This window comes from Hoplias malabaricus, chromosome 15, assembly GCF_029633855.1.
Source record: "Hoplias malabaricus isolate fHopMal1 chromosome 15, fHopMal1.hap1, whole genome shotgun sequence".
Taxonomy (NCBI): domain Eukaryota; kingdom Metazoa; phylum Chordata; class Actinopteri; order Characiformes; family Erythrinidae; genus Hoplias; species Hoplias malabaricus.
Genome location: NC_089814.1, coordinates 14,931,025 through 14,955,738, shown reverse-complemented (window position 1 = coordinate 14,955,738; position 24,714 = coordinate 14,931,025). Strand labels below are relative to the sequence as shown.

Here is a 24,714-nt window from a genome sequence, read left to right as displayed (position 1 = left end):
CTAATTAAAGTCCACATGTGTGTTTCAACACATCTTACTGGCTTTTTTGAAGCCATGTTCACAGCCTTACAAATTTGAGGCAAAATAATTTAAGACATTTACAGACAATTGTAACTTTAAAAAAAAATAAAAATATGCAGTATGTCTGTTTCTACTTAGCATAACTAATGCATCCACAAAAAGTGCCATAATGAAAAAGTAGTCCTCATTCATACAAAAATAAATAAATAAATAATAATAATAATCAATAAACGCTGAGAGCAGATGCCTGCAGACTTTGAGTGTGGTCAACATTGGCCCCATGTGGATTTTATTGGTCACTGCAACCAACTATGTGAGATTTTAAACAGGACTGTTTTGAAAAGCATGATATATACATTTCATTCAATGAAAAGCAAATGATCAAAAATGTCTGCAGAACGGATTTATAAGAGTAACGAACACCAATGTTAAAACATGTCACAATATAAAACCAATTAGAATGACAAAAGGGATGTCTGACTTCTAAATTCCACAACACAGGGACTTTATTATCTACTATTTTAAGCCTGTAAGTCCAAGAGATATTTGCATTAAGTTGAGAACACTGTGTGAACAAGTCCATAAAAGGTTAAAGATACAAAAAGACTTAAAAAAACGAGGGCACAGGCAATAAGGCAAAGCCTGAATTATTCTTGCACACAGTGAGGTAGCTTCCAGATCATCTAGGGGCCTCCATGGCGTCCAGCATGGGCACCCATGCGCTGAGGATCCTGCGAAGGGTAGTGCACCTGACCAGGTGGCCTCATGACCATGGGAGGGGGCATGGGAGGGGCCATGGCATCCATAGAGGGGTACATAGGGGGACCATAACCTGCAGAAATGCAAGACAGTCAATCAGCAGGACATCAGAATTATACCTAAGCAGATATGTTCAACAATGGTTTTAAAAATTGAGGACGTGCAACAGCTTTTTCATCTAAAAATTATGCAGACCACAACAGTATGTTGCTTCTATTTAATTTGAGTTTAAGAAATGAGAGCTTTAAGAACTGATGTTCTTTATTCAGGATGGAGAAACTCCAATTCCAGAGGGTTGGATTCCTGCATGTTTAGATGAGTTGCCTGCGTCTCACACAAACATGCCTGGTTTACCTCAAATTAATTGTCAGATTTAATTTAAGAGTTACAGGCGGAAAAAAAACAAACTGCTGTTTCTCACGCCCACAGTTCCTTCCCATTTTAAATAATATAAATATAAACCACCCACTTAACAATCTGATTCAAAGATTCGTGAGAACTCGTGAGAACTGCACATTTCTGAGAGTTTTCTATTCTGAAAAAACAACTCACTCTGAAGAGGAGCAACTCTTCCCCTTTGAAGCCCAATAGGTGAATAACAAAATTAACTCAAAAAAAAAAAAGGTAAATATAAACTGCCACAGCTGAACTCGCACATGAGGTAGCTTAGATCTCAACAGTATGGTTGGTTATTTAAAATAACCAATTGCATTGTGTTTTTTCTTAAAACACACACACACTTTGATACACTCCAACAAATCTGTAACTCTGTGGCAACTTAATATACTAGTGATACATTATTAAATCGTCGGGGAAAATAAATACAATTTTAATAAATAATAATAATGTAAAGATATTTTAGTTAACTTATTTAAAATACATTATATTTAAGCACTTTGAGATAATTTCTATGAGGACAGTCATGATGAATATTTGACCAAGTTTAAAGAGAACATTATGTGAGCATTTATGAAAACAAATTAGACATACAGTATATTTATCAGCCAAACAATGAAACGGCTTTGTTCTAGACCTGGAGAAAGACATACCTGGAGGTGGAGGCATGGCTACACCAGGTGGAGGAGGGATTCCTAAACTCATGACTGCAGGAGCACTGTTAGGGCCCAAGTTAAAATAGTTGGCTGAAGTATCGTCATCGGACACTGGGGGTGGAGGCAGAGCTGTTGAAAAGAGCAGGGAGTTAGACACCACCTGAGGCATAATCGCAAGGTACATTATCAGAGCATTAAAGAATAAATTTAGTGTGTTAACTATACTTTATGTAGAATGGTTTACATATTCATTCTAAATAAAAAATGCATTAGATTTAAAGTAATCAATAATAAACAGCATTGTCCTATGTTTTCACCGTAGCTCGACAAAATCCCCTTTAGCATTCAGTTAATATAAGGGATGTTATAATCCTTTTAACAGTCACTGAGTTTATGTTTGACTGGTTGCCCAGAAGCAGGCTCCAGTGCTCCTACCTCCTGGGAGGCCTGGTACAGGCTCCAGTCTCATTCCAGTCTCATTCACGCCGTCTTTCTCCTTCCCTCTGGCTGCTTGGGACCTATGTCATGCAAAAGCAAAAGTGTTATCATTAAGATATACCTCCAGCATCCAAGCACAAAGAATATCTTTAGTACTTATTTTTTATATAATGATGTACATTAGTTTTAGTGAACAAATATGCGCATTCATTTCATGATTGCGTGATATCTTAATATTCTGCTGTATAACTCCTTTAACTACATTATCACTCATTAAAGGCAAATGGCATCCTTGCATCCAGGATTGCCCGTTACAAATTTTCGAAACCTTCAAACTATGGCTGGGCGATATGACGAGAAAAAAGAAAAAAAAAACTCATATCTCAATATGCCTAAAAGAAATGGTGATATATGATATAACCATAACAAAATATAATGGCGAAGTATTAGTGTTTATTTTAAACACCAAAAGGAACATGCATCTAACTGCAATAAACTGTACATCTAAGAAAGTGATGTCCAGATCGAGGTTTTTTTTTGCACCGATCCCCATTCAACCTGTTGATCCCCATTAAATCTATGACCTGTTTCTCTCAGCGCCACCATAAAACCAACAATCCCCTGTAGGGGGGACTGTGACTCCATTGGCTGCAGCACTAACTGATAGAAAGCTAAGTCCAGCTCCTAATTGGCTAAATAAAAGTGACAACCAATGAGAAGCACATTCTCTGTTTAGGAGTTGTGAAGTATCTACCCCTCCCTCCAGTTGAGGGAGAGCAGCCTGTCTCAAACAAATCATGGTCTTAACGGTGCTCTTTTTTTTTTTTTTTAGTAAAGTTTCGCCAGTGGTTTCATTTTTGTCCATTGTTGACTTACTCCCAGTTATCAGAGAGGTGGTCCAGAGTGTGTGCTGAGAACTGCTCCATTGGTGTGTCTGTGCGTGCATGTGTACGCGTGAACTACATTATGCCACCTACTGCTACCTCTAACTTCAGCTTTAAAAGATCCCAAGATTAACCAAAAAAGTGGGTAAAATAATTCTTCATAAAGAATGGATACTGGTTCAAAAGTTTTTCCACTGTGCTTACCTGCCCCATTTGACATTGAGGCGCCGTCCATGGATGATGAGCTTGTTGAAAGATTTCTCTGCAGCTGTTTCTGCAGCATGACGGGTAGCAAACTGGATGAAAGCACACTGCTGCCTCTGAACTACAGTAATAGTACGAATCTCTCCAAACTGGTAGAAATGATTTCTGGGGGGGTATAAAAAATTATAATAAATAAATAAATTATGCGAGAACAAAAAGTAAACACTTTGCCAAGTTCTCTCTGTCATTATACAATTGAAACAAAAGACATTAGCACTTGGCAGATAAATGTTAATATATTTTGCTGTCTGAAAATCCACAAATGGCATCTGAAAACCTTAAACATATTTAGATAAAATGTTTCATTTTTTAAAATCACTGTTCTTATAAATATTAGATGTTTCTCATGGTTTGGAACGAAAGCTTGAAAACAAACAAAAGTCCATTTTGTTCGTGTGGAGGCCCATATACAAGTTAAAATATAAACACCATTTATAGACTTAACAAATCGGACATTTTTCTGATTGTAATATTTCCACGTCCAAATTTGTCATCGTGAGATACACTATTGGGTGATAATCCAATCATTCCCCATAATTTAGTTCCATGCTCAGTCAAATCCTGACCTAAAAATGATTTACTCATTATTTGCTTAAAAAGCTTCATTTAAATTAGATCTTTGTGGGACATTAGCCGACCCAGAATCACATTTCTTATTTCATTTCTTTATTCCAAACTACACACACCAAATAACTCCTGTACATTACAATACCTATGCACTCTTTCTTTAATGATGAAGAACACTCACCTGAGCTCTGAATCTGTAATGGTCTCTCCTAGTCCGCCGATATAAAGTGTGGTGATTGTTTTGTCCTCTGGTGGGTCAAGTCTAGGCATGGTAGAGGCTCGCTTCAACAGCTTATCAGCCACAGGGTCATTGATGCCATAATAACGGTCCTTAATATTCTGGTCAGCCAGTGGGTCATCTGGATCAGTGGGCTTCTCATGCCTAGTATAATGTGGTCAAAAATGACAGCATTAAACAATATGGAACATCATTAAGCACAGTAGTGTTGACCAGAGGATCCTTGATAAATATAATCACATTTCCTAAAAAAAAAAACCTAGTCATAAAATGTTCAATATTCCAATACAGGTAGTGAATGTGGGTAATTACTAAGATATGCTGATAAATAATGACAATTAAGTAAACAACAACAACAACTTTAGGAAGGGCTGGCCACTTAGAGTACATATTGCCTCCTTGTCAGTGTCTCCCCAATTTCAGCGCTGAAAAACGCTAAAAACTGAGAAGCAATAATGAAACCAGACAACTAAGCAAAAATTACCTTTAAAAATAAAGTGTTCCTGTTACTTGTGCCTCATATTTAGGGTCACCAGATCTTTAAACTCTTTCAGAGGAACCAAAGCATGTTGCAGACTTTTTTTATTATATATATGAATGAGAGAGAGAGAGAAAAAGAGTGTGTAATATATTCAATTAAATAATTATTCAAAAAACCTTTAAAATTCGAGTGAAATGCCCATCCCTAATGATGAGTGTCACAAACCTTTCCATTTGTTTTGTAAGAAGTCACTTGAGAGATATTTTAAGTATGAGAGAAAATAATGAGTTTAGTGTAGCTCACCCTGAACCTAGTGTGTAGCTCACCTGTAAGGACACTCCTCTCCTCTCCGGCACTCTCCCTTCACCCAGAAAGAACAAATGTGTGGTCTGTTCCTCTTATAATAGGGCGTAGTACGAGCCAATTTCAGCAGCATATCACTGGACCCAGGGGCCTTCCCTAGTGCACCTACTGGTCGTGTGCCATCAGAATTAGCAATCTGCAAATCACACAATCATGACAAAGCAATGAGTGAGACTTTTCTTTTATCAATCAAAAGGTGAAAAACTTCAACTAATGTTGTCTAAATAAATTAATAAATAAATAACAGATATAACAAACCATACAATTACCTCTCTCTCCATGTTCTGAGTGTAGTACTCTTTGTTCACGTCAGATCTTGGCACCTCGTCTTTGACAGATAACCCTGTGTCTCTGACCTGAATAGGTAACCCTATGTTGGTGGTTTAAAACAAATGAAAATCTTGTGAACTTTGTGCGAATTCTACCTGCTACTTTCACTGAAAAGTTACAGTGACTCCCAGTGAGGACAAACCATGAACAACTGTCAACCAAAGACCAAGAAAAATAAGGTCTATGCATTACCATATTCCAGATCCAGCAGGCAGGTCTGACATACGTTCTTCATTTTACTGCATGTCTGACACACTTCAGTCTTCTTAAAGCGCATCCTGACACCCGGGCACCAGCGAAACACGGTGAAGGGACGTGCACAAATCTAAAACAGAGCAGGGAAAAATGATAATAAAAAAATCAGTCCATAAGAATATGTGGTGAGCCTGTTCTGATAGAATGGTTTTCAAATTCTATCAGAGACATGGATATTTGATAATGAATATAACCTTACCTTGCACTCTTTCCCATACTTTTCTTTGGTCTGAAATAATAATAAAAATAATTAAATAAGACATACCCAGCTTATCAGAGAGGCCATATAATAACAAATTACATCATATGCTTTAGACATATAGACATAATTAAACACTTCAAACAAGACGTTCAGGAGCTAACTTACAGAAATATATATAAAAAATAAATATAAGCATGATAAGATCAACAGTCATACTTCTGAATAGGTCTTTAAGGACAATATTAAAAGTGTAATATTGCATACTCACCATTCGAATGTAAGGGTTCTCACCCAAGCATGTTTGACAGAGAATAGGGAAGTCCTGCAAAGGCAAATATATACACACAGTTTGAATTCCTGTAACAAAACAAGTATTCCATAAAAAGGTTTAAATTCCATAGTAATAAAATAAAGGGTAATTGTAACCCAGTGTTTAGATAGTATCATTAAAACCAGCACTGACTTTGTTTTTGAAGTGTGTACACAGGAACAAGAAACATTTTTTGTCAGCTGGGAGCCTCTAATTTTGAAAAGTATAGCACTTAATGATTTAACATTTCTATGACAATTCAAGTGCAATCAGCCACAAGAGCCTCACTGAGGTCAGATACTGAAGTTGGATGATTAGCTCTGGATCATCACACTCTTCCATCACACGGACCAAACTAAAAGTGGAGTTTGTATCATTCTGGACATGTATTGGTGTATTTATACTATATTTGGCACATGGTTTATTTTCCTGGTTCCATATTTGCTTATATGTAGTGGGAATTCTAAGAATTTTGTTGTTGCTGTAATATAATTAGGTTACATAATACACTCAGGGTGTTAAATTTATTCACTTTATATGGATATTTATTAAGTTTATCGAAATTCTAAAAATAAAATAAACACCGTCATGTTTTATCGTAGAAACCGATTTAAGTGTCGCCTGTATCTGCTGACTTTACTAAATCAATTACATTTGACCTGATTCGTAGCGGAAACAAATGATAAAAGATGTCTTAATACTATGTCTTACTTTGGACTTAGTTTTTTTATATATATATCCATGTTTGTATGAAGCTGACTTAACGTTAAAGTAGCAACGCGTTAGCTCAGTGAAAGAGCTCAACTGCGTATCGGTTCCCTGAACAAACACTGAACACAGCTCTACAGAAACAGCCTGTGTTTCTGAAAACCTTACACAGAGCGCAATATTATAAGTATTAACAGAGTGGATGATACTCACAGAGTCTTCCCAATTTTGTCTGTTGTATGTATTAGCTCCTAAAGACGTCGCCATTTCCTCTGTAAGAGAGTGGAGAGTGGAGCCGTTTTTGTTCAAGATTCTACACGAAGTGGTAGGCACTACCGCCGCCTACTGACCGGAGGAATAAATCGACCGCAAGCGGTTCAGCTTTATCCTCCTTACTGCGAGCAGCACATCCCTGGATTCCTGCTTGTTTGTTGTTTCAGAATAAAATTAAGATGTGGGAACTAGTTCATAAAGCGTATGATCAAGACATTGAATACGTAGGAATACGTTCTCATGCCTTATGAGGTGGTATTTAATTTATACCTCATTTACATGATTTAACATAGTTCTCAGTGGTTTATAGAATGGTCTCTGATATTCTGATTTGAATTACAGCACTGTTAACGCCTCCCTTAAGAGTCCTGTTCAGACTTTGTTCAGTTTCAGTGCATATTCCTTTAAATGAGAATGAGCCGCTCAGTTTAGCATGAGAGCCCAGGAGTGCGGAGCAAGGGGGAAAAACTCTGGATTTTATAGCCATCCTCAACTGGCTCTCTTGTTTCTCTGTTCTCATTTATGCTATTATTACTCACCACACTTATTTCTGCCCTGATTGTTGTTTGTTTTGTTTTGTTTAACCTTGTGTCTGTCCTCGCATAAACGCATGTCCAGCGCTCTGATTGAAGAGAGTTAGGTGGGTCCAGCACTGATTGGAGAGTTTCAGACAGCTCCAAAGTGTCTGCACTTTGCATAAGATGCAACAGAAGATGCAACAAAGCTGACTGGATGGTCTGTTTGTAGGTTGGACACCACAGATTCCCATTTGACATGAATAATAATATGTCAATTATTATATTATAATAGGGAAAATAAATTGGGCAGTGCATTGACTGGAGAAAAACACCTAAAAAATTATTGGTTCAGCAGTTTTAATTTCTTGTTGCGTAATTATGGAGACCCTAAGATAGAAAGATTTATTATATCTGTGAAAAAAATTAATTGTGAGACATTTTTAATAACCTGAAGGAAGGATTTCATTCTATGTTTTAACCCTCCTGTTATGCTGCGGGTCAAATTGACCCGTTTTAAAGTTTGAAGATCTAGGAAATGTAGTTTAAATTATTTTTTTTTCAGTCTTTTTTTGCCTTAATTAGTGTAATTAACATATAATATGAAAATGGTTCCTCTCACATATTTGCAACCACCCCCTGCATGTTTATATCACATAGATACTGTTCTGGTCAATTTGACCCTGCAGTCAAACTGGAGGTAAAAGGGTATCAGAAATGTCAGAGTATTTCATTGTTTGCAACTGTGAGACATATTTCACCCCAATCACACACACGCACACACAGGTACACACAGGTACACAGGTGCAGATATTGTGACTTTTGACATTAACCATTTATATTCTCACAGGAAAACTTCACCCACATTCAGTGGACACTCAATAGGGGAGGGGCAAAACATAAAAGATTCTCTGTGGAGGCTTTTTGTCGTTGGTTTAAATCATTATACAGATAAATTAACATTATACAAAATGTAGCATAGACATACAAAAACTAGCAAACTAGTATGAAGGATAATGTTTGTGTTTTGCTTGGCAATAAGGATGTGTGGGCAGAACCAAATAAATTGTTAAATAAACAAACAAATTTGTTATCAATTTTTACAGTATAACATACTATTGACACTATCAGATCTTTTTTATTATTATTATTGTATTTACATGGGGCGGCACGGTGGTGCAGCAGGCAGTGTCACAGTCACACAGCTCCAGGGATTTGGAGGTTGTGGGTTAGAGTCCCGCTCCGGGTGACTGTCTGTGAGGAGTTTGGTGTGCTCTCCACGTGTCTGCGTGGGTTTCCTCCGGGTGCTTCAGTTTCTTCCCACAATCCAAAAACACACATTGGTAGGTGGATTGGTGACTCAAAAGTTTCCAAAGGTGTGAGTGTGTGTGCCACACTGTGAAGGACTGGCGCCCCCTCCAGGGTGTGTTCCCGCCTTGTGCCCAGAGATTCCGGGTAGGCTCCAGACCCACTGCGACCCTGAACTGGATAAGCAGTTACAGACAATGAATTTATTTATATATTTTTCCTTCAGAAAGAAAGAATCACAGCCCTGTGCAGTGATTTCTTTTTTTTCATATTCCCACATCCTTTCCCACTTGACCTTTATAAATACTTTGATGGGTTGCATGTTGGTACAACAAGTGTTGAAGCTGTCACACAGCTCCAGAGTCCTCCCTGACTCCCAGCTCTGGCCACTGTCTAGAACTCCAGAGAATTTCTAGAGAAACAGGAGATAGCGATTGAGTGTGTAAAAAATATATTGCTGTACACAGGATTAAACATTTTAATTCATTTCACATGCATTTATCAGCATAGCAACAGGAAGAGTCTGGCTGAATATCAGCGATTAGGAATCATCACTAATGGAGACGTAAGCCTGACTTAGAAAGTACTTTATATAATGATTAGTGGGCAGATGTATTGGGGGAGGAGGAGATCAAGAGTCATCCACTTAAAACAGCAGAAATGATTTGCTCCTTTTCATATAAAATGTATTATTATGATCATTTTTTAATTATTATTTAATATTACAATTACCTAGGCTTTCCTACTTTAAGGTAAACATCATGCATTATTAAACGTTTTAAGATACATTAATTTAATATGATTACCAATAGTAATTTAACACATAGGACACAAATCATAACATTTTATAAAACAGTAATTATTTAAACTATCATGTGTACACATATGTTTTAAAGTATTTTTATGGGAATGTACTGTATAATTGTAATTTAATACTCAAACGTTCTCCTTCTATTTTGTCATTTTATGGTATCTGTTGCATAGCATTAAATATGACAGTTGCCATTTTGTTAATCCGAAAATAACTTAAAAATTACATAGTATGGAAATTGTAAAAAAAGAACTTTTCTGTCCCTGCATTTGTTCCAGGGAAGAAAAAGGTTCTGCTAAAGCATGTGCATTGATTTGTTTTTTTCCTTGGTGATGACATTAGATCCAAAAATACCTTGTTTAAACAGTTTAAAGATGGTGATTGTGATACTGGTGATCATGAAAATAGCCTATTAATACTTAATATGTACTAATATATTTTTTTTATAAAATTAAAATTGTTATTTTTAATACTACACATATACACTCTCAGAAAAGGGGATGGTAGAGGTACATTATTGGTCACTAAATGTACAAACAGTGTACCTTTAAAGGCACAACACTGGTGTTAAAGTCCAGTTGTGTTCTCCAGAGGTACATTACATTCTCTTTTCCAGATGGAGAGGTGAATATTTGTTTTTCATTATAGAACTGTGTAGAATAAATCAACCTAATTTATGAATAATTAATACAGTGACAGAAATGTGATTTATTATTATAGTTTATATATAGATTATTGTTCAATTTTCTTTTAAAATATCCATATGTCAGTATTTAAAAAATGCAAGATATTCCATATTTCTTGGCAGTTATGTGTGCAGACATGTTGGCTTGACTCAAATATTATAGCACTTTTGTGTTCTCTTTTGATGCTATACTGCAGTGGTCACCCAATACCTTTTCAGAGACACTGAACCTTTGAGTAACCAGATCCATCCCCTGTGGTTTGTTTTTGAGGTTAGGGCAGTGATCAGATTTCTTCATCTTTAAAGCTGTGGAAGGGTGAAGGGGTTAGAAATCTCTATAGTGATTCAGTGAAAAAAAAAGATGTGCTCTTTGAGATGCACAGATAGAAACATGAAGACTCCTGCCTACATAGGGACTTTATATTTGAACGTGTGAATCAGATGAGAGAAGGAGAGAGAGAGAGAGAAAGAGAGAGAGAGAGAGAGAGAAAGAGAGAGAGAGAGAGAGAGAGAGAGAGAGAGAGAGAGAGAGAGAGAGAGAGAGGAATACTTAGACACATTATACTGGATCATTTAAGGCCATCTTGGGCCTGTCAAGTCATGCAATGGATTTTGAAATTTGGCCCATTAGGCTATAAATAGTAAATGTTAAGTATTCCCTGTTTTACCATTAACTCAATTTTTTAACTCAAATACCTCACAAGCCTCATGTCTAAAAAATTGCTTTGCATTTGCAGAAAAAAAATTGATTCATTAAAAAAGACCAAAAATTGATTTTTACAAGTCAAATCATTTTGAAACCATAAAGGTGTAGAAATATATAGGTCATAGTCTTTATATAAATATTATATTGCAAATATTATATATGAAGTATTATTATTATTCCAAGTTAAACTTATTTATATTGCTATTATTATCATTATTATCATTATTATTATTATTATTATTATTAGTTTATTATTATTATTATTATTATTATTATTATTATATTATTTTACCAGCAAAGTATGTCAACACTATCCCATTTTCACCTAATAGATATGCTGTAAAAGTAATGAGTCATATATAAATGTGTGTGTGTGTTTTTTGTCTATTTTTATTTCTTCAAAGAATATGTTACTGAATGTTACTGAAGCTCGTGGGGTGTTTTTTTTTTTAGAATGTGTGACAGAATGTTTGAATTTATGAGTTAGTATATGTGTACAGTATACAGAAAAAATATTGGGGCACCTATATATTGCAACTACAGGAGATTTTATTACATCTCATTCTATGACATCCTATCTGTGTCTTTACTTCCTGAGGAGACTATCTCTTAGATCTTCACAAACATTTACCACTGCACCATCAACAGCCTACTGACCAACAATGTGCGCTGTGCGTACAGAGCATGGAACAACAAGAGCTGCTGGTATCCAGGAAAAGATACAGAGGCATCTACGTCAGAACCAGCTACACCAGCTTCTTCCCAACATCCATCACCCTACTGACCTCGGCACTACCATTCTGCACCACTGGACTATTTGTTTATATTTAACATTCATTCATTCCTTCATTGTCTGTAACCACTTATCCAGTTCAGGGTTGTGGTGGGTCCGGAGCCTACCCAGAATCACTGGCCGCAAGATAAGAACACACCCTGGAGGGGCTCCATTTTAGCCCTTTCATTTTGAACAGCATTGGTGAGGTCAGACACTGGTGATGAACGCGAGGGTCTACATTCTACTTAATCCCAAATGGGGTTTAGGTTAGAGCTCTGTGCAGACCAGTCTGGTTGTTCCACACCAAACTCACCCAAAAGTGCCTTTATGGCTTTGTGTACTGAGGGACTGTTGTGATGGAACAGAAAATGGCCTTCCCCAAAATGTTCCCACAGATTTGGAAGCATACATCTCTCTTACAAGTAAGAGTTTAAGTACAAGTAAGCATTAAGAATCCCCCTCAGTGGATCTATGTACAAAAGCCAAATGCTGAAAAACAACCAATAGCTTTATTCCTCAAACTTTACAGATGGTACAGTGCAGTCAGACAGACAGGTAACATTCTCCTGGCTTTCACCAAATATAGACCTGTTGCAATAGGGGCATTCTATTGCATCCATTTACAGTACCATGCTCGATTTCAGTTAGCTCTTTAGGTCAACCCACTTTTTCCACAGATGTTTCTTTGTAAAAGCAGACTGCATGGCTAGGTGCAAAGTTTAATACACCTTTGTTAATGACAGAATGAAACACCTGAAGGAGGTGTGTCCCAATACAATTGTCCATATATTGTATGAAATGAAGTGTATGTAAATGAGGACAAGTCAGTTTCATGAGGTGCGTCGCGTTTAATTAAAGAATATATAGAGAGCTTATTCATTCGCAGCACTTCATTAGTGAGTATAATCGTATATCGCCGTCTAGCGGCGTGCAGATGCAGTGCAGCTGTATTCCAGGGGGCCTCGTTTATAAAACTCTGCGTGGATTGCGGTGTGAAATTGTGCGTGCCAGAAAAAGGTCAGATTTATAAAACCGTGCGTACGCACCCCTGAACGCTTTCTCTTTATAAATCACAATTGTTTTTTCAAAACTTGTGCCCATGAACCCGCCTCCGTAACACACACCTATAAATGATCCATAAAAATAACCTCGTGAATATTTAAATACGGGCTTCTGCATTTTCGCATGAGACCTGTGATTCTGTGTAAGTAGAATGATTTACTGTCTATCTATTATGGAGTTTAATAGTTTTTAATTTGATTAAAATGCATGGTTAAGCAAAATAAGCAAAAACAAGCTGGAGTATAAAGTAGACATGAAATTAATTAAACAAATCTGTGTTACTCCTGTGAGGAAGGTTTGCACATTTATTTGCAATTCTCTATTTTGCCATATGATGCCACCAATTCCCGCTGTGGTTACATGTGTGTAAGCGTGGGTCAAACCTGGTGTGTAAAATATTCAAAGTGGTGTAAGAATTAAGAGTGTCACAATACCGCAAATGGTAATTGGTGTCCATAATGCAATTTTTTAAAAATCTACATGTAGTTGTACATAATGCAGTGGTTTATTCAGCAGCATAGAAGACAAGCAGTCATTCATTCATTCATTCATTATCTGTAATCCTTATCCAATTCAGGGTCGCGGTGGGTCCAGATCCTACCTGGAATCACTGGGCGCAAGGTGGGAACACACCCTGGAGGGGGCGCCAGTCCTTCACAGGGCACAAGCAGTCATGTTTTCAGAATTTTGGCATCAACATGGTACTGAAGTGTTGTTTTTAATGATATCCCTATTCAATATGTTAGAAAAATGTAAAATGTTTAATACAATGTTAAATACAATTTAAAAGATTCCTTGATTGTGATTACATTTTAAAAAAGGAACAAACATGTTTTATATTAAGAATTCAGACCAGGCACAGACGTGCTTGTAATTATTACTTAACAACATGGATGTTTTGACAAATCACTTAGATTTCTTTGTGTATTTCTTTATAAATCTGTGTCGTTTTGTGCGTACGCACCCTTTAAAAATATGAGAATGTGAGAGAGAGAGAGAGAGAGAGAGAGAGAGAGAGAGAGAGAGAGAGAGAGACTTATGTGTTGGTCTGCCAGTAGGAAAGCCTCTCCACATTTAAACCGGGACGCCCCACTTCTGTTGGAGTCGGTGGAGGCGCTGAGAATAGGCAGCCGTAACGTTCCTATCGGTTCATTCATTTCTTAGCACTGTGGATTTATGCAGGATCCTGCACTCTACGGTTTCTGAACTGGTGAGCGCATTCTTTATATTTAGGTATGGACGGTTGGATGGCTGAGAGGCTGCCTCGCTAGCAGCCATACGAGCAGCAATCCGATTCTGGGGGAAACATTAGCAGTCGGTAATGTTATGGGTATGTAGCATTGGTGGCTAAATGGCTGCTTAAACAAATGCCAATGAACAAGTGGTGATTTCCTCAGTACGCTGACCCAGACGGCCAACTAGTCAGACTGTGCTTTAAAAGAAAGAGAGGAGAACAATGTGGAAATCTAGTAGTAGCCTCTTGTCCATCTCAGGACAAGCTAACTTAACGTTACCGCTCTCTGCTTAGTGCTGTGTAGTTAGGCAGCTGGCTGAAGGAATAACGAACTAACAGTGTTCATTAAACCAATACTATAACTGGATAGTGTAGCTCTTGCACTCGTCCAGTATCTAGCCCTTAATTAGAAGTTACTTTTCCATTGTTCGGCTAACTGTCTGCAGACTGGAACTCTTTTAAAGAGATTGGTTCGTCAGCTAAGCTAGTTTGTTATACAAACACTTAACCTCAGCTTTAAGAGTAAAAGTTAAGCATTAAGTAAAGTGTAGACAACTAGGGCAAAAATTTAACCGACAAGATAGCCATACTGTACAAAACTTTACTGTTAGAAACCGTTGAGTTTTCAGATTTAGCCAGCCGACACAAGGGGGGAGTCTCAAATGGTGCCGCGGACCCTAACTAGTGCACTAAATAGGCCGTGAAACTATGGACTCAGCGCCTTAGAAAGTGCACGGGCTGTTAAATTGAGTCGAGCTGCTTATGACTGGCTAAAGTAAACACTGATTCTGATATTAGGCATAGAAACCATTATTTCGTGACCCACGCCGTGTACTACACAGGGAGCAAGGGGCACAGACAGCACGTTAGCAAGGTAAATTAGCCCCTAATCCCTGGCTAACGCACGGATGTATGAAGACACTAAGCTCATTGGTTTGACAGTATTTCTTTGTGCTTCGTGTCACTCAGTATTTTTTCCTGACATTTATTCTACCCCCTCACGACCGGCAGAATTTTTATTAGAAGTTATTAAAACGGCGTGTAGTCGCCCACTCCTATTTATCCACTACCTTTGTTGATGTACAACGGTTCAACACCAACTTGGTCAGAGTACGCTCACAATGTATTCTTCTTTTAAAGAGGAATTTTACAGACTTTTATGTGTTTGTTTCAGTCAGTCAGATTTAACACAACGGAGAAACGCTTCGCTGTAGATGATTTATCAGACCTTTTTTATATTTACACGGGATGTGATCGGAACCAGGTGTCGTGACATGCCCAAAGCAAATTAAGCTATATTATTTACTATACAAATCCGTTCAAACCACAATAACAATCAGAGTTGTGTTAAAAAAAAACGTACCATTCACTACAAAGATGTACTTTATCGATATTCAGTTACATATTGTATTGCAACTGTTGAATAACCTTGTTGACCCCGTTCTAACTGTTCTTCAGTTGTCAGGACAACTTCAAAACAGGTGTTATTTGGGTGGTGGGTCAGCTGCAGTGATATTAATATGTTGGTGGTGTGTTAATCGGTGATGTGCTGCGATGAGTTGACCAGGTACGCCAGTGTTGCTGGATTTTAAACCTGTCGGTGGTAACCTGAGAATAGCCCACCAACCAAACGTATCCCGCCAGAAGTATCCTGTGACCACCGATGGAGGGTTAGACAGAAGGTGAGACAAACTGTGCAGCATCAGATGAGGTACTGTCTCTGATTCTACACAACAAGGTGGAGAAACAGGTTAGATAGAGTGGACAGTGAGTGGGCACAGTGTTTAAAAACTCCAGCGGCACTGTTGAATCTGATCTACATGTACAGTCAAAATACGGTAACACATCACAACGCCAGTCTCACTGCAGGTTCTCCACTGCCTTGTCTGTGGTGGTTTGCTGGGTCACTATCTGTTGAACAACAGGGTGAAATGGGGCTAAAATGTACAGTCTGTGTTGTAAAATTACAAACTGAACCTATATGATAAGAGGAGCTGATGAAATAGGAAATGTGTGTAGAATAAAGAGGTTATTTTTAATGTTATGTCTGATAGAAATATACACATGTGCATAAGCTCATAAATGATTTTTCCTGACTGTTCTGTGGAGGGTGTGGTCTTTTTTCACGTAGAGTTTTGTTTGGCACAGTCGCTATTATGGCTTTGCTGTGAGTAAGCTGCTCTGTGAAGGTGTAGCCTTACTCTGATTGTAGCATTGGTTGCCTGAGGTGATTGCATAGGTAACAAGAAGTCTTTTAGAAAGAGCCCCATCTCTTTTACAGGCAGTGCAAATGTGATGTCAGCCTAATGTTTGAACTGAACCTGAGAAATTGGATGGTGTATTGTACTGTATCAGATGTGGTCATGATGCATCAGATAATCTGTCTTTGAGGCTTGGAGATATAGACATAGATTTATATCTCATTATGTTAATAGGTTTTTTTTGCTGTGCTTGCGTGAAACAATGTTTATTTACTCAGGCTTGACTTTGGAATAAGCCTAAGCTGCATTATAAGCCAAATGCTGAAGTGCTGATAAAGTGAAGAGAGTCTTAACTTGTCTTATGAAGATTATTAGATAGACTAAGCACCTTTTGAAGAAGTCCAAATAGAAAAGGCCTCAGTTATAAAGCAGCTGAAAGAAACAGCATGCATATCATAGAACTAACATTCCTTATTCTCTATGAATACACAATAACTGGTTTTAGGGTGTTGAATATCATTGCTGTGATTTCATAACCATCCTTTCTTTTGCTCAGGAGACAGTGGGGATTTTTTTCAGAGCAGAAGACTATTCAATCACTGGGATGCAGTTTCTCAGAAAACATTGACATGTGACATAGTACAATAGTTTCATTTGACGATTGCATGCTGTAGTTGTCCAGTACTTTGTCAAGCACACAATGCTGCATTTGAGTAACGGGACATCAGTGTTTTTTTTTCCCCCTTTTCTTCTTTTTTTTCTTTTCTTTTCAGAGGTTAAGACAGAGCTGACATTTCTTCAGTTCCACACCTGGGTAAGGTGGAGAGTTTGCCAGTGTCTATAGTGAGAAAGATGGGCTCTTTGAGACAGCACAGTTGAAAAGACATGAACACCCCTGCCTGGTTCAGGTTGCAGTACATCTCTACTAGGTTTGAATGAGAGGGAGAGAGAGAGAGAGAGCACGAAGGCAAGAGAGCATAGACATGAATAGCTCAGTCCCACAGCCAGCAAGATAAATATCAGATGGAGTATTTCAATAAAGAAGTGAAGAGCCCGTCAACAATGCTACAGGGAATGAGAGTGAGACCTCCGGTCAGTAATGGAAGATTCCAGACTGCCCGAGGTTAGTGTCTCCGGCCTCTGAGAGGTGAACTTTGGGTCCCTGTGGCTTTTTAAATATTATGCCTCTGTCTGTGAGAATATGCAATGCTTGCTTTTATTTCATCAGACATGTTCCCTTCCAGAATTGATTTTGCAGAGCATTGTGGTGGGTTGCCGTATAAAACGTATGAAATATTCCCTCGAAAAAAAGGATATAGCTGGAAAAATTCCTTTACCAGCTACTTATTATGAGCTAGAATGTGCCCTAGGCCTGCTCACTATATCATCTTTGTTAATGCTACGTATATGAGCCTGAATATTTTGATACCTTCTTTTATGTAAAGGAAATACTGAGGTACGATTCCTATTGCAGTGGAGGGTATGATTGCAGGATATTCAGATGTTTTCTTGAACAAATATAGACAGCCAGTAAACAGTTAATTTTTTTGAACACATGCTTCTTGCCTCACAGACACAGACACAAGATTGAAATTCAATATTGAATGACAGAATTATTGGATACTCTATAGTGTTGGTCAGCACCATGGAAGTATTGGATTTCAGTACTCTGTTTGATCTGCAGTATACAATGGAGCTTCCGTTAGGTGTGTAAAATATTCAAAGTGGTGTAAGAATTAAGAGTGTCACAGTACCGCAAATGGTAATGATTTCAGAATTTTGGCTTCAACATGGTACTGAAGTGTTGTTTTTAATGATATCCCTATTCAATACGTTAGAAAAATGTATGATGTTTTAAAATACAATTTAAAAGATTCCTTGATTGTGTTTACAATAAAAAAAAAGGGGGGGGAACAAACGTTTTCTGTTAAGAATTCAGACCATGTACAGACGTGCTTGTAATTACTACTTAACAACATGGATGTTTTGACAAATCATTTAGGTGAAATATAACACAGATGTTTCAAATGTGTTTCATCAGAGATGCGGTAATTTTTAATGCTAACAAAGCACTACTTACATTGCGTTTTGCAAATCAGGCCCAAATTGTATACTTCATCCTTATATCCTATATGCAATTTAATGTGAACTTTTATCCAAAACAGGAACAGGTTGCCCACAACATTTTGCATGTGCAGCACTGTTCTATACAGCTGGGAATATTCTGACCTCTTTTCCTCTGAGGTTAAACCCCCCTTTGGTAGAGGATTGGACCCAGCCAACCCCAGCCAGCCCTCCAATCTGTAGCCCTGCTAATACTCTTTAGCTCTAGCTGTGCAGCACCACGGGGTTCACCCCTCATGACAACACTGACTGAGGGGGTGGTCTGCCGTGAGCAATCAGGCAAATTGAACAGGGCTGAGAGAATCTGAATGTGTTTATAGTGCCATCTGACTGAGACTCCTGCAGCTTTCCTACTAGCACTTTTTCTGTTTTTCTCATTCTGTGGCATTGCAAAGGTGTGTGTGTGTGTGTGTGTGTGTGTGTGTGTGTGTGTGTGTGTGTGTGTGTGTGTGTGTGTGTGTGTGTGTGTGTGTGTGTGTGTGTGTGTGTGTGTGTGTGTGTGTGTGTGTGTGTGTGTGTGTGTGTGTGTGTGTGTGTGTGTGTGTGTGTGTGTGTGTGTGTGTGTGTGTGTGTGTGTGTGTGTGTGTGTGTGGGATTGGTAAAATGCTCTTGCATAAGAGACGCAGGAAAATTATTTTGATCAGCATTGTTCCACTGAGTGTGGACATTATTGAAATGGAGATTTTTTTTTCTCTCCAGGACATTAATGGCAATTGAGGTCTTGCATAAGGGTATGGGAACCTGAAATTACTGATTTGGCTTAAAGCTGAAGCTTTCTTCAATGGCTCTCGCTTTCGGTTTCCTTTTACTAAGAACGAAGGGTCATTAGAATGTTGTCATTACTATGAATTTGTTCTCACCCCAGAGTAATTGTATGTAATCACATGCACCACTGCTACTGTTTGGCATAGAGACTTATTTTTCCATTGATGGTTGATTGTCCAGCCATAGATTAAGCCAAGTGTGTGGTGTTTTTTTTTTTTTTTTTTTAATTTGATACATAAGCTTATTCTGAAACTGGCCCTGACCTTATTCTGCGTGTTACTGGCACCATAATTATTTTTTCGGGATGAGTTATATCTGTATTAGGAGGTATTTACTTGAAAATAAGTTATCACCATCCACCAGATGTTTAAAATTTACTTGCATTTCTCATTGATATGGCGTAGTGAACATATACACTATATACTGTGATTTGGAAAAGATGAGCATTTACATTAGTATTTTATTAATGTTTCTGTATTACTAACTCTGCAAAAATGTACATTATAAAACGGTAGTATAATGTTGTGGGTTTAATTGAATTTCTACATGATACAAATGGTTTTGCATTGGACCTCAACTGTATGTTTAATGAAAATTATCTGCCCATGATTTTCCCATATCTGTGCATCCCCAGTGTTTCTTTTTGCAAACAAGTAGAGAAGTATTTTTAACCATTGAGAAGTACATAGAAATGGAGAAATCAAAAAAATGATAACCAGAGCAAATGTGCTTATTTTAATCATCCAAACACAATTTTTTATCAAAGGGGCAAGCAGTAATGTCATGCTGGTTCTAAGTATTGGCTAATATAATTAAAGATGAACTCCCTTGAAGTTTGTATCAGCCTTAAAAATGACACAGGAATTGCCAAGAAAGAGCACCGATCTAAATTTCACTTCCACTCACAGAGTGCATTTCATTTCAGTCTGCCTCTACTTTAAATTGAACCGGATTAGCATCAAGATTTCATGAATGTTTTCATGAATCATGTCTCTTACAAAAAAGATACGTTGGTGTTCTTTTAGTTATTCTTTTTTCCCCATTACCCTTCCATCCAGCCTAAGTCAAGAAAAGTACTGTTCCATTGCATAATGGGGAGCTGAGTGCTTTCTTGTTTGATTAATGTTCCCTTTTTTACAAGCATTTTGATTAGTTGACGTGAAATGCTGACAGGAGTTAATTGCTCATCAGTAATTAAAGGCATCTTCGTATGAAGGGAGAGTTCCAGCCAAGTCACAGGCAGCTGAGCTTGGAGGTTTCTGCTAAAGCAGACTAATGGATGGTACAGACACTGATTTGTAGGACAATAAATTTTACATCAAATACTCTTTCCGAGAGTATTCACAGAGTTGACATAGTTTTCATTGACTGACTTTCTTCCACTTTTTTAAACTGTGGGTTTGCTTATGTCTAAAATTAAGTTGGGTAACGGATATAGTCTTGAACAAGTATTATCTTTTTAAATATTATTGAACAATTTGAAAGTTGTGCCTTTTTAAAATGGTTCTTCAATGTTATCTCTCAAAAAACCTATTGTAGCACCTTTATATTTAAGTGTTGTGGTGTTCTGCTTTATTCCCAACCATAAACTACCACTCTACATAGGATATAAAACATGCTGCAGTGTTATTAGAAGGAAATTCAGTAGTGTAGTAGGTAACGTGGCTCCAGGTGTGTTTTGGGACATAGCATTATTCAGCCAGCACAAAGAGTCAGTTAAGGTGCAACATAAAATGTGAATAAGGAGCTGATAAACAAGTTGCATAACTAAGCAATGTATGTGTTTGTTTCTTCCATAAAAAGTAATAAATAATAGAAATGGATGGCTTTAAGCAACACTATGTAAGATTTATTTATTTATTTTCAAGTGTATTTTGTATTTATACCACTGTAATGAAAACATATACAGTGCAGTTTCTGCACTGGTGAGCTTTGAGAAACTGACAATTTGACAATTTGTATTTTCTCCACTATTACACATAAGTTGGAGCATCACAGTGATTTTGAAGCTGTAATTTTAAGATCCCACGGTCCAAAAACACATGTTGGTAGGTGGATTGGTGACTCAGGTGTCCATAGGTGTGAGTGTGTGTAGCCCTGCGAAGAACTGGCAGTCCCTCAAGGGTGTGTTCCTGTCTTGAGCCCAGTGATTCCGGATAGGCACCGGACCCACCGAGACCCTGAACTGGATAAGTGCTTATAGACAATTTAAAAGCCATTCATTTATGATGTGTTCTTCCTTTAAGTATGGGGAGCTGCAGTCCATATAGGTGATGATGAAAGAACATTGGAAAGTCCTTTAATCTGCTCGTTAACTTCCAGTGTGAAACCAAAATATAGTATTTGATATAGGGCTGTACCATATCGTATCGTTCGCAATAATATCGTCATCATTTTTAAAACAATAAAAAAAATATATATATATATAAAATCAATATGATATTAGTGATATTCAGACTTGTTTAAGTAATGACGTCATGCAGTTGCCCATAATATGGCATACGTTCTTTACATTAGTCATTTAGCTACAGTGGAACGTGGCTTAGAGGTGGAGGAGTTTGCTCCAATAAAGTGGTTTGGTTATAAAATGCCATATGTACAAGAAACCATGGTATTATGTTAGAAATGAAAGAAGCCTTTAATATTATTAATATATTTAAAAATTTAATTGAATATAGTTCATATTAATATAACACTGATTTTGTAGCAATGATTTGTTTTTGAAATTAATACAAGTATTTTTCAGCGTTTTGTTCATATCACCAAAAATATTATCGCCAAAATACCCTGAAATATCATGACATTATTTTAGGGCCATTTCGCCCACCCCTAATTTGATATAATGATCTTATTTCTTATGTCTCTTTATTTAGAAACACTGTGATGGTGTTGAAAATGGGAGCTAGGTGTTTGTGGTAAAAACATTGGCCCCTTTATGTCCTGTAGGTTTCGTTTTTGATTGTTGTTTGGAAGCACCACAGCTCAAGCACATGAAGACAAACAGCCCTAGACTGTAGTACTGGGAGAGATTCGAGTTTGTAGGGCTTGCTTTTGGAAGAAGGGAGAGTTTAAGAGGGTGGAAATGGGTGTCTTCCTGTAGACATATTTTCAAAGTCATAAAGGGATTCTTTGAGCCGGTGCCATAGCCTTGCTCTGTTGCACTGTGGGATCCTTCTACATAATGCTGTTTTACTACAATACACCACTGTTATGGAGCCTGTCTGAGAAAAATATGACTAGTATGAAAAAGACAAATGCCCATAGGATACTGTACATTACCAGGTTCTACAGCTGAGAAGCTCCATGGTGGTTATTCTATGCAATCACTCATAATGGCATGGAAACAGCAGGGAGGCTCTCCTAATCCAAGGCTGATGTCTCAACTCCAAGTAATACAAGCAATTACCTCTACTGCTCGCTTATGGTGGTGCTATCTGTGTAATGGACAACCAGCTGCTTTTTTGCTTGGTAATCTTTTAATGCTACAGGGAATTGACGGGTAGGTTGCATTATGCTTAAGTGGCTTTCATAAAACACTCTCATTATTAAAACCCCCAATTTAATTCAATATATAGCTTGCAGGAAATGTAAACATTATCTGTTCTCTATTCCAGTAGGCCTGGATGTCACATGTTTTTATTGCAACTCCTGTTACAATTCTTGCGATCAGTAAATGGAAAGCATTTCCAACTCCACTGCCCAGACTCACCACAGCAGGATACACTGTTTTCTTTATCTGATCCTGTGGAATAACTGTACTTAAAAATATGAAACAAATACTTATCAAGCTGGAGTGATTGCGGGGACTATAGAAGAGCTCTCAAGTGTGATATAGGCTAATCTCTGGGTCTGTGTTTCTCAGGCACCTTTATTATCTGTGCTCCCACAGACACAAACGAGCCACTTCTGCATGCCCCCAGACTCCTGTCCTCACCGCCCTTCCTCACTTCAATGACTAAGCACCATTTGTGGCTTTTTTTTCCCTTCTCCAAACTAGATTTCAGTACAACAGTGAATGAAATATTGAACAAAACAGTGAATGAAGTATTTCTATTGGTCTGATATTGCAATTACAGCTGATTGCAATCCCTAATTTTAGATTGTCTATGCATTGTTGCATGTGTGGTCATTAGAGCTGGGAGAATCTGTTCTTTTCAGCTCCCTCAGATGGACAATGTAGTGGATAACACCACTGTCCAACTTGCTGTAGGTGGTTTTCTAAGCAGTCTTCCTCTGATCTTGTTGCTATGTTCATGTTGTTAAACAGCCGTTGTACTGACACCTTGTTGCCAGGGTGTTTAATGCTATTTTAATCATGGCCTTTCCCATATGTGTGACCCGCTCCATGAAGTATAAACTGAACCATAATTGGTTCTTATTATCTGCATAGGAAGGTAATAATTATAGATTATCGTAAGAATCCACAAATCCCACATATTAGCATCCACATATTAAATATATGCGCCAAGCCTGCCAAAACATCCCACCCTTCCGTTTTTATCTTTAAGGGGCATTTGGTTGACCTCTTCTTCCCTGGCGGCCTGTGGTGGATGCTAAGGGTAAGCTCTTGGCCTTCCGCTCTGGTCACTAGGCTTCTCCCCTCCAGCGCCCGTACTGTTAGGCATGCAGGAAAGTGTAATTAATCTCCGGACTCAGCGTGCCAAATCAGGGGACTGCATAACAATTTGTCTTCTTTGCAGGGGCTCTGCCAAATTCTGGCCTTCTTATCCTCGCCCCCCTCCTCTAAACCCACTGGAACCAACACTGAGCAAGCTGTCCCTTTGCTTCTCCGTCAACACGGCTGTGTTTGTGTTCAGCTCGCCCAAATATCAACTCCTTGTCATTGGAGTACATCAGCAGCTGGGCGCTTATCTCCTGGCATGCCTGAGACGCTTCACTTCATTAATAGGCTGCTTGCGCAGTTACATGCAAGAGCCGAGGTCAAATCCAAACACAACCATCGGCACTTTTACGAGATACTGACAAACTTCACTTGCACTATCAGTGCCAACAGAAGTGCTCTGATAGTGTTTTTTAGTGTTTTCTTTTGTGTGTTTTTTCTGTACTACTTTAACCATGGGTATATATTTTTTTTAATTTTATTTATTTATTTTACACTTTTAATTAAATCACGGTCAATTTGTTCTAGACCCTTGATGCTGTAAGCACACATCAGTTTTTTAAACTAAGAGGCTGTTGCTCTTGCTATTTTTAGATGGTTTTGATCCCCCTGTTCAGTAGCAGCAACAATCAGAAGCATATTAAATGTTAATATTTCTTTTTATCCATGCATGATGAAATCTTCTATAATCCGAAGCCCAAAATTAGCAATGTGGTAGAAAGACTCCAGGTCCCGAATTTGTCCAAATTATGCCATCTGGTC

The 24,714-nt window shown here is 37.9% G+C and overlaps 2 protein-coding genes across 2 annotated transcripts in view; one reads left to right on the top strand and one right to left on the bottom strand.

The window, feature by feature from the left end:
• Positions 1-260: 260 nt before the first annotated feature.
• rbm22 (RNA binding motif protein 22) lies at positions 261-7,211 on the bottom strand. The gene is made up of 11 exons (XM_066645850.1): positions 7,086-7,211; positions 6,123-6,176; positions 5,852-5,881; positions 5,590-5,722; positions 5,337-5,437; positions 5,031-5,203; positions 4,167-4,367; positions 3,359-3,523; positions 2,268-2,350; positions 1,830-1,961; positions 261-853 (listed from the first exon to the last, which is right to left on the bottom strand). The coding sequence occupies exons 1-11, from the start codon at positions 7,137-7,139 to the stop codon at positions 705-707; spliced, it is 1,275 nt and encodes a 424-aa protein (XP_066501947.1). The 5' UTR covers positions 7,140-7,211; the 3' UTR covers positions 261-704.
• Positions 7,212-15,802: 8,591 nt separating this feature from the next.
• Positions 15,803-24,714, top strand: part of ndst1b (N-deacetylase/N-sulfotransferase (heparan glucosaminyl) 1b) — a 92,848-nt gene continuing 83,936 nt past the window's right edge. Inside the window, exons 1-2 of the mRNA XM_066645771.1 lie at positions 15,803-15,923; positions 17,216-17,565. The gene's annotated coding sequence lies outside the window, so the exon portion shown is untranslated. The remainder of the gene's footprint in view (positions 15,924-17,215; positions 17,566-24,714) is intronic.

Bases quoted from the DNA above. Each gene is read 5' to 3' on its own strand.
- rbm22 (XM_066645850.1), bottom strand. From the start codon at position 7,139: ATGGCGACGTCTTTAGGAGCTAATACATACAACAGACAAAATTGGGAA. The intron at 5,204-5,336 runs GTAATTGTATGG...TGTGATTTGCAG, and splicing joins CTCAGAACATGGAGAGAGAG to ATTGCTAATTCTGATGGCAC. The intron at 1,962-2,267 runs GTAGGAGCACTG...TCTTTTCAACAG, and splicing joins TGTACCAGGCCTCCCAGGAG to CTCTGCCTCCACCCCCAGTG.